This window comes from Nematolebias whitei, chromosome 19 (assembly GCF_014905685.2).
Source record: "Nematolebias whitei isolate Nwh7 chromosome 19, NemWhi1, whole genome shotgun sequence".
Classification (NCBI taxonomy): Eukaryota; Metazoa; Chordata; class Actinopteri; order Cyprinodontiformes; family Rivulidae; genus Nematolebias; species Nematolebias whitei.
This window is the reverse complement of record NC_056516.1, coordinates 21,126,231-21,137,421: the sequence shown is the minus strand read 5'-3', so window position 1 is coordinate 21,137,421 and position 11,191 is coordinate 21,126,231. Positions and strand designations below refer to the sequence as shown.

General features: G+C 36.2%; 1 protein-coding gene across 1 annotated transcript in view; it reads left to right on the top strand.

Moving 5' to 3' along the window:
• Positions 1-11,191, top strand: part of csmd2 (CUB and Sushi multiple domains 2) — a 302,201-nt gene that overhangs the window by 230,541 nt on the left and 60,469 nt on the right. Inside the window, exons 34-40 of the mRNA XM_037693663.1 lie at positions 229-325; positions 771-875; positions 1,038-1,156; positions 3,477-3,546; positions 4,908-5,024; positions 5,227-5,436; positions 7,593-7,781. Coding sequence (XP_037549591.1) covers positions 229-325; positions 771-875; positions 1,038-1,156; positions 3,477-3,546; positions 4,908-5,024; positions 5,227-5,436; positions 7,593-7,781 — 907 coding nt within the window. The remainder of the gene's footprint in view (positions 1-228; positions 326-770; positions 876-1,037; positions 1,157-3,476; positions 3,547-4,907; positions 5,025-5,226; positions 5,437-7,592; positions 7,782-11,191) is intronic.

Genomic DNA, 11,191 nt, shown 5'->3' with positions numbered 1-11,191 from the left:
GACACTATATATATATATATATATATATATATATATATATATATATATATATATATATAATTCCTCTATAACTTTTTATTATCCGTCTATAGGTGGAGTAAAGTGGTACCCCTTACTCTTTCTGATCTGCTTCAGCTTCTGTTCCTGCATGACGTTTTATTTATTTATTTATTGCTAATTGTGTTTCTCTTCCACCCCCTCTCTCTGACTTGCACTTCCCCGTCGAAGATCCAGGTAATCAGCTTTGTCACAGAGCAGAACTGGGACTCGCTGGAGGTCTTCGATGGAGGCGACAACACTGACACGATGCTCGGCAGCTTCTCAGGTACTGACACACGTGTCTTTAACTTGGATACAAATGCAGATTTATTTAAAGGAGAACATAATTATCCAAGTTAAAGGTTCCAAAAGCAGAAAAAAGACAATTTGATGTAGATCCTGTGCTTCACAGTTTAAAAAACAACTAATTAAAAAAAGACATTTCTGGAGTGAGTTTGATGTCTTCACAATTGTTTTTTTCTTATTTTTTTTAAATGTAGAACTTGTTCTGCTTTCAACTAAAATTGTATTTGACTTCATTGTTTTTTTTTTCTTACAACAGGAAGCATATTCATTTGAACTCATTCATATAAATCCTGCATGAGCTTTAGATGAATTGATGTCAACACATGTACAAAGGACATGCTCTTCAGCTTTTTATCAGTGACACACACAGTTAGTTATGGTCAGAGATGGCTTTGCTAAACTCTTCAATTAATCTTGTCCTCAAGGCACGACTGTCCCAGCTCTGCTCAACAGCACCTCCAACCAACTCTACCTGCACTTTTTTTCTGACATTAGTGTATCTGCAGCAGGATTCAGGCTGGAATACAAAAGTAAGAGAAATGCTGTTCATATTGAATCAACCAAGACAACATATTCCAAAATATATGTATTTCTTTAGAGCTACATACAGTGAATGTGCTTTTTTTTCCCCTGTCAGGTCATTTTGTAATTTTTTTGTCCTTACATTTTTCTCGTTTCCTCCATCTCCTCAGCTGTGCCTCTGACCAATTGTCCAGAACCTCTCGTTCCCATGAATGGAATCAAATTTGGGGAGCGTCTTCAGATGAATAGTGTGGTGTCCTTCCATTGTGAACCTGGCTATACTTTACAGGTAACATATTCTGGGTTCAAGACATATTATGTCATGAAACAGTACATTTTATGCCAGTACTTCAAGCTGCAATTATACTATAGTATTTTATAAACCAACTGTCTGAGCAATTATTATTATCAACATTATATTATATTTGATCATGGTGTTGGGATTATCAAAGCTTGTTATGCAGACATATAAGTACCACCTGGTTTTTACCTAGTCCTAAACATAAATAGATAAAAAAGGAACATGTACAGAAGATTAAATATTTTGCATTAACGCAGTAAAAAAGTGAAAAAGCCACTGTTTATATATTAATAAAACAGCGTAGATAACACTACTAAATGTCATGGGAGCGCAGGAGTTGACATGAAATATGGAATTACCTGATCATTATTAACAATTACCACAAGTATGAAGCAGACAGTCAGTTTGTTGGTCTGCGATGAGCAGGTGTGGTAACACAACTGCAGTTAAGGATATCAGCAATAGTAAGATTTTTTGAAGGTTTGTATGTTCATCTCAAAACAAGTCGGAGTTTATTATTTTAAAGTGAAAAGGTTATTCTCATGTGACAGACGTGAATGTGAATGATGTTTGTAATATTTTTATTTCTTTAATTGGACTCCAAAATGATAGAATGACCCCAACCACATGAGTAAACGTCACTGAGGTGAAGAAACATCTTGTGTTCACATTTATTTCAACTTGCATAATGTGCTGTATAAAATAAAAACAATACCATAAGTAATATTTGAGCATTATAAACAAAATAATTGAGCAGAATCCAGATACATTGTGTCCAGTTCATTTTAAAACAATCTGAATGCACTTTAATCCAGTACATTAACGTTATCATACATTCTAATTTAAGTTCAAGTTCAAGTCAACTGCATTGTCATTTCCACTACATGTGATACATGAGGTGGAACAAATAATGTACATAGGGTCCTAGTTACACCTCAAAATAGCAACATTTAAAGTATAAAGAGAAACAGTAAATACGGATCTAAGATATATGCTAAACAAACACTAAATATTACGCTTAAAGTTCTAAGATATACACTAAAAAAAAATAATGTAAAACAATTTGGCGCAACAACAGCAGCCCGAATATGTCTTTGGTGAGCAGATGGGTATGAATGAATACAGCAGCATGACATCAGCAGCATGGATAATCAGCAGCACAGATAAGTCACACATCACCAAAGTGTCATTGCAGTGATTTTCCTGGTTAGGGATTTATGAGTGCAACAGCTTCAGGGTAGAAGCTGTTAACCCATTTATTATATAGAAAATGCAGATTATGTAAACTTTAAAAAGCCTTTTTTTATATATTCATACCATACTTTGTGCTGCTGAAAATCATATATTTTGCCACATCCATCAGACACCAGTGATGGAACAGAAACTTATCTAAGTCACATGTTCACACTTGTACAATGTTTGTGCAAAATGTGCTACTTCTGTTAAAAATAAGCATTGCCACATTTTACTGCATAATTCCCATTTGTGTTTTTGTAATAACACATAGTTTGACCACCATCTCTTAAACATTTATCAGTCAGATTAAGACACTTTTGTTTTTCAATCTCCTGTCTATTCTCACACAGAGAACAGTTTTGTTGTTCATAAAAAAATAAAAAAAATTAAAAATTAAAAAAATTAAAATCTAGTTGGACTTTTTAATTAACAATTATAAATCATCCAGCCAACTTTAAATCTAGCTTGAAGATATACATAGAAGATTGGAAATATATTTTAAATACTGGGCTTGAAAAATGTTGAAGCCTCATCAGCTTTTTCAGCTGCTGCCTTTGAACAGATAAACCTTGTATTGATTATCTTTTATCAGTTTAAATAACTCAAGTAAAGATTAGTTGTAACAGACACTTTCTCTTGCCTTACACATATATAAGAAAAGGTAATCTGAGCCAGTGACGCAGTATATATATATATTATTTTTTACATAAGTGTGTTTTTCACATTGTTTAAGATGCGTTTTAAAGGTAAACTATCAGATTTCAAAGAAAACCTGCCTATTGTTTTGCTTAGTTCACTTTGTATTATAACAGTTTCTGTCTTTTTTCTCCTTTCTGTACAATTTCATTTCATTTCGACTTTGGCGCTGCCTCCATTTCTTTTTCTCACGTTTGATGGATTTAGTCATTTAGTCACCATGGGAAGTCATGTGGAGAAAAGCAGCAGGCTCAAATAATTTGAGCTACAGATGAGTGACAGTGAAGAGATCATGTTCATTTATCATCTTCTTTTCTTTTGTACTTCTTTCTTTGTATTTTGTGTGTGCGCCTCGGTGCGTGAATATTTCTCGCAGGGGAACTCGCACATCACATGTATGCCTGGAACCGTCAGACGTTGGAACTACCCACCTCCACTCTGCATAGGTAAGGATACCTTTGTATTAATTTGCTTTCAAATATCATCACTCACCCGTTTGCCTCCCTTCTTATTATCAGCTTCAAAGGATCCAAGGGTATAGCTTTATATGCTTCTTGTCAGATCCTAATTACAAATTTACAACTACTGCCTACTATAAGTAAAAGATATGTGCATATTTTGTTTTCTGTTTTAACAATTTTCATGCCAGAGGTGATCTCACATCCTTTCCTGCTAGCCATTTTTAATAAAACAGGTGCAGCTATTGTCTTTTAAACTCATAATGCACATTTTTACATTTAAAATACATTGTTTTCACCATGAAACTGAGTGAAGGGAGCAGCATTGTGTGACCACTTCATTTTGTCAAGTGTCCCTGCTTGTAGATCAGCCTTGACAAATGAGTCCCACCTATTGGAACAGCCTACTATTGGCTAATTAGTTCCATTGCAGACTGTGATTGGATAAAATGAGGGAAGATTCATTGTGTTTACAGGCATCAGCAGTTTCCTGATTATCACAGGCTGCTGAACATTTAACCCTTAACTTACACCTTTCAGAACCACACTGGTTCAGCAAACTGTTTCCTTTTTGACTGTCTTCTGATTTAAGTATATGATTTCTCATTTTCTTCCTAATTTTCTTTTTGTTTGTTTCATGCATTAGTCTGTCACTTTCAAACTGTCAACTTATTTATTAGCCTTTTGTTTTGTAGGGTTCTTTTGTTCTTTCAAATGTTTTGTCCAGATTGTATTTCCCCTTTTTCCTATTGATTTTTTCCCCTGCCTTTTTAAGCGTTTACATAGCTTTTCATGTCAGACATGTTGACATTATTGAATTATTAATTTAGAAAATGGGTTATGGTGAAATATGAATCTGAGCAGCAGATATAGAGGTTATTAAATTCTGGCTGACAAATATCTCACTATTCTACACCATTTGTAAAATACATTGTTTGAAATGTTCAGAGTAGTCAAAAATGTTTTTTATATGAAAAAGGTGCTGCTTTTTAAATTTTATTTTAGTGATTTCATTAAAACGTTTTACATTTTTAAAGCTACTATTCTACTTGTTTTAAATTCAAATTACATTTAGTTTTATTATATAAAATAAATGTAAAGTGTTTTCTTTAATTGGCTTTAACATCAAAACCCTACATGCAGGGAAGTGCAAGTATGTGTTTGGTTTATGCGTTAAACCATATGGTATAATTGCTTCACTGGGATTTCTGTTCTTAGATTTATGGACTAATATGGAATAGCACCACTATATAAAATTCCTGTTATTAAACAGGGCACATTTCAATAATATTCAAATGTGTCAAACATCTTTTAATGCTATGGCTATTTTTCTGCTTTGTCTGGACCAGCTCAGTGTGGTGGAATCCGGGAGGAGATGGAGGGAATGGTTCTCAGCCCTGGTTTCCCTGGCAACTACCCGAGCAACAGTGACTGCACCTGGAGAATTTACCTGCCAGTTGGTTACGGTGAGCAGCGTCAGAGATTTCTAGAGCATGTCTCTCTGGCAATCCCTCACTGAAGGACCTGGAATGACATTTAGTTTCATTAATGCATCTGATTTACTTTGGAGACTGTGTGCAAAAGTGCTTTAGTAACACGTTAGGAAGAAAAAAATCATTTAAAATTACAAATGTTCTTTTTCTTTTTTTGTGTGCGTTCTGTTTCCAGGAGCCCACATACAATTTCTCAACTTCTCCACTGAAGCCAACCATGATTTTCTCGAGATACGCAATGGGCCCCTTGACACGAGTGCAGTTATTGGTCGATTCAGTGGTCAGGACATTCCGTCTTCCCTTCTCACGACCTCCCATGAAACTTCAGTGTATTTCCACAGTGACCATTCACAGAATAAACCAGGTTTCCGATTTGAGTACCAAGGTTAGACTCCAACCATAATACTTGAGCGTAAAAAAATGCATTCTTTTGATTGTTTATGAACAATTCTTCTTCTTCTTCTTTCGGCTTTTCCCTCTTCAAGGGTCGCCACAGCGAGTCACCCTCCTCCATCTCACTCTGTCCTCTGGATCCTCTGTCCTCACTCCAACTACCTCCATGTCTCTCTAACTGCATCCATATATAGTATTTCCTCTTTAGCAGTCCTCTTTGTCTTTTTCCTGGCAACTGCATTTATAACATCCTTCTACCAATATACCCACTGTCCCTCCTTAGGACATGTCCAAACCATCTCAGTCTGGCCTCTCTAACTTTATCTCCCAGTTGTTCAACCTGTGCTGTACCTCTGATGATCTCATTCCTAATCTTATCCATCCTTGTCACTCCTAAAGAGAACTGCAAAATATTCATTTCTACCACTTCCAGTTCTTTCCTCTGTTTTTTGTCAATGCCACTGTCTCTAGACCGTACAACATAGCTGGTCTCACAACTTTCTTTAAACGTTTCCTTTGACCTTTATGAACATTTATGTTCTTGTATCAAAACACCAATGCTTTTGTTGTATATTGAAATGGTTTTCTTTGTGACATTTTTTTATTCCCACTAAAACAGTGTCTACTTTAAAACTGATGCTCAACTCAATTTATTAGGAACACAAACTTTGTACTTTTATTAACTGCAAATGGATTGTTTATCACATTAACAATACCTTCATTGTGTCAAGCAAATACTTTAACTTCATATCGCCAAGGGGCAAATTTCCATTGTCTAAATGTGTAACACAAAGTTTGTGTTTCAACAAATGAGGCAGCAAATTGTAAGGTAGCATTGTGCATTTACATAATTATGTGTAAATTAGCATATAAATCAAGCATTGTATTTGCAATTGCCCCCCACTTTTGCGGTATTTGCATGAGTTATCTCCTACAAAGAGAAGCTGTGATCCATAGAAATCAAATCCTTTAGTCATTTTGATATCCCTCGCTCTTCAAGGCTCACTGCCTGCTCAGTGTCTGTATCCAACATGAGAAAAAAGAAGGGGGGGGGGGGGGGGAATCAAGATGACTGCTTCATACTCAGCTAGAACAAGTTAAACCTACCACTGATTTTTTTTTTTAAGTAAATCTCTGTTGTCTAAATGGAGATGAAGCCAACATAAGATGAAACTAAATGAATAAATCCACAAATCAATAAATCTTTCAGCAAATAAAGGTGGTAGTTTAGTATTACAATGGTGCTTTTGTATGGGAAAAAGACTTACAATTTCAAGGCACAGTACATCTTGGATAGGTTTACAGTCCATCGCAGGGACACATAGAGACAAACCAGACAAACAACCATTCACTCTCTCACACACCTAGAAACAATTTAAAGCATATGTGCAAACGCAAGGCCCAGGGTCCAAATGTGGCCCTCGTTGACATCGTATCAGGCCCCCAAGATGTTATTTACTTTTATCACTTTTTTTTTCCAGTTATCTTTGATTACCATGTCAAAAGTGCAACAGAGAAAGTCAAATGAGACCAATCAAACTCTTGTTGAGGAACCTGCTACCAAGAAAAGATGTTGCGTATCTAACTTGAGTTAATGTAGAATCTGAAACTGGCCCTAAGTTTGAAAAAAGGTTTTAATTTCAGCTCCCTTTTGTAAGTTACCAATCAGCCCAACATCCATGTTTTGTAGTCTGTGGGAGGAAACCATCGTAAAATGAAATAAATTTATATACACACTTTATATATATATATATATATATATATATATATATATATATATATATATATATATATATATATATAATTTATGCCTAGTCTCATCATTTCATCATTTTCTCTTCCATTTTGCGAGCAATCAACAATAAGTAAAAAATGTGCATAGTATAGATGCATTTTAAGATAAATGCAGGTGATGACAGTAGACTGTTTGATGTGTTCTTAATGAAAGAAAAGTGCTTCTAAAATCTTTGTGTGATGTTTTAAGTACTAACTCAGTATCAGTATGTTTTATTTGCAAGTACCCAAACTGAAGTACTTACACTTGTACTCATTCTGAAAATAGTAGTATTATCTCACCCCTACTTTCTATATTTAAAGACATTTTAAGAAACATATAAATAAATAAATGTTATTTGTTTTTCCTTTTAGCATATGAACTGCAGGAATGCCCAGATCCAGAGCCCTTTCGTTATGGAGTGGTGGTGGGTGCTGGCTACAACGTGGGTCAATCCATTTCCTTTGAGTGTCTGCCTGGTTATCATCTCACGGGTCATTCCATCCTTACCTGTGAGCATGGCACCACCCGCAACTGGGATCACCCGTTTCCTCGCTGCGAAGGTAATCCATACAGGATTTGCCCCAATACCTAGAAAATGTTGCCATCCAATACATGTAAAACTTTGAAAGGAAAATAGTTGCCGACATGCATGAAGGCAGAACTAAACTAATTACGTGATAACTTCCCGTTAGGGTATTATTGAGCTTTTACGTCATTAGTGTTAAATTGAGATAATGATTATCTATTATGAATAATGTAATTAAACTGAGTTATTATCCCCTATTAATGAAGCAAAGTACCCTTCAATGAAAATCAATACTGCACTAAAGAAGAGTGGAGACAAAAAAAAAGAAAAGATAAAAGTAGTTAAATTGAAAAAAAAAGAAAAGGAATAGATGCTCTTTCTTTTGCCTTGTCCTTGACACACATTCTCACGCTCCAGCTGTCGATTATTCAATAAGGCGGGCGAAATTACAGAGAGAGGTGATGGCAGTGACACTGGAACTTTGAATGGGAGAGCAGAGAGATAAATGGGAGTGTGAAGGAGCAACAGATAAAAGGCAATGAGAGCAGGAGGTAGTTTATTCTCTCAGATATGTTTTTTTTTTTTTTTTTTGTGGGTGTGTAAACTTTTGCAAGGTTTATGTTTGAACCTGAAAAATATATTGCTTGAGGGAAAAAAAAAAATAAAAAATCTACAAATTGATGTGTTTTTATAATATTATTTGCCAGTAATACAATTGTTATTTTCAAATATCATTAACCAAATTATATGTATTAGTCTCTCAAGCTCTGAGACCACTGGTAGAGAACTCGAGCTTTAAATAAAGCGTGACAGTACATGTGGAAAAAAAAAGGGAATTGGGTGTTTTAAATGCACTTGACCACACAGCCCTATAACCCAATATTTTGCCTATTTTTGTGAATATATGTGTATAGAATTCCTTAACGGGGGAGAAACATGCACACTGATTTTTCTACATTCCATGCACTAACCTTTTCTTTTATTTTCATTATTATTGCGGCATGTAGTTTGTCTTTACTCAGCTTTTGTTGTGTGGAAGTAAATGAGGACAAATATTGTGTTGCAAAGATCTTTGTGTATCTTGATTAGATAGAAAGGTGCTATATAGGCACAGTCCATTTATCCATACATCCATTATCTTTTACCCGCTTCTTCCATTTTGGGTCACGGGGGTCGCTGGTGCACATGTCCGGCAATCACTGTGCGAGAGGCGGGGTACACCCTGGACGGCTCGCAAGTCCATCACAGGGCCACATAGAGACAAACAAGACAAACAACCATTCACTCTCTCACTCACACCTAGGGACAATTTAGAGTTACCAATCAGCCTGACATGCATGTTTTTGGTCTGTGGGAGGAAACCGGAGTACCCGGAGAAAACCTACGCGCGTACAGAGAGAACATACAAACTCCACCCAGAACTGCCCCTGGAACGGGATTTGAACCATGGACCTGTTCGCTGAGCGGCAGCAGCTCTACCAGTTGTGTCACCGTGCAGCAAGTCCATTTACCATGTATTAGATTGTTATGATAAAACAATAAAGAAGTATAAAATGTAATGTATGTACGCAAACCACTAGTCATGTATATACGAGTCCCCATCTTTCAGTTCTTTGGTATTACATATCAAAACACAATCAAAATGATATTATCTAAGAACATTTAAATCTAACCTACGTTTACTAAAATGCACAAAATATTTCAGATAGTAATTTTTAGTGCATAAAATCAAAGTCAAAATGAAAAGTGTGTGTACAAAAACTATGCACATCCTTACTGCTTTTATATGGTTGAGTAGAAGCCATCTGCTGCCAGTCAAATACATGTTGTTGTTTGATGTGTGACCACTTCTATAAAAACTGGAGTTTTGGTAGTTTGCTGGTCTGGGGCACACAGGTATGTGTAACACAGTGTCTGAAAATACAAACACCAGCAATGAGCTTAAAGAAGAAACTGCTGCTACCCATTGGTCTACTCTAAGGTGACTATTTCCAAACAATTTGATGTTCATTCTTCTGCAGTGTGAAAGTAAATACTCACAACTGAAGAACAGTTGCCTCCATTTGAGGTTGATGCTCAGAATAGTTGCAGTAAACAAACAAACAAACCTAGTAGTGCCATGTCAAACTCTACAGCCTCAGATAACAGGTTAAAGGTTAAAGTTTATGGCTAGACAGTTAAAGAAATAGACTGAACAATTGTGGCTTATTTAAATTGCTTGTTGGGAGAAATCATCTTCTTACGAAAAAGAACGTGGCAGCACAATTTAGATTTTCTAAGTCACATCTGAATGAACCACAAATCTTCTGGAACAAACATAATTTTGTCCCCCTCATAACTTAAAGAACAAGCAACCAAGGCCAGCTTCCTTTTTGATGTGTGGCTGTATAAGGGTGCATTCACATCAGCTCTGTTTAGTCCGCTCTAATCAAACTTAAGTCCGTTTGCCTAGAAAGTTCGGTTTGTTTGGGGAGGTGTGAATGTGCAATCAAACTCTGATGCGGACCAAAAGAGCGAACTCTGGTCTGCCTAAAAACCTAGGTCTTGGTTCGGTTGACGTGAACTCTAGCGTGGTTCAAATGCATTGTGAATGAAAGCAGACCGGAGACCGCTCCAAAAGCAGGAAGTGGACTACTGGGTAGAGCATTCTGTGTAAATACAACCAAAACAAACATGCATTTCTCATACCTCATACGGAGCCGTCTCAGCCGCCTTGTGTGAAAAACAACATTCTCCCTGGTCTTCTGCCTCATCTTTGCTCATGCTGAGTCCATTGTTGAAAAATGTTTGTTTGACACATGTGCCACAGACAAAACAGAAATCCTAAAACCACTAAAATTTCACGCCACTCCATTTTTGTTTTTATTTCCAGAAGTAAGTTGTGCTCAGTGTCTTCTTCAGATATTTTCGTGTCGTTTTCTTCAGTAGTTCTTGGTGCAGCGCCACCACAGGCAAGGGGGGGGGGGGGGGGGACAGTTTGACTCGATAGACTCAGTGCAGTGTGAATGCATATATATGTATATATTAGGGGTTGAACCAGTATATAATTTTTAAACTCGACATTAACATAATAAAATCCAAGTAGAACTCGAATATTTGATGACGTCATAGATCTCAAGATACAAAAATAAATAAATAAAACCACAAAAAAGGTTAATTATTTACAAAAAAAAAAAAAAAGACCAACAAAACATTGGGAGCATATATTATGCTCCTACCATTTATCATGCTGCGAATAAGTCACAGGAAAAAATAAACTTTTAGTTTTTATTATTAAACTGCAAACGTGAAGAAACGCAGCACGTCAAAAACGAAACTTAAACAGAAACTGGTTCTGGTTTGGTGGAAAGGACCGGGTGTTACACCATACTCTGTGACCTGCAACAGTGCAACACCGCTCCCTACGGTCATACGTGGTCACATAATATGACGTCACTACGGATA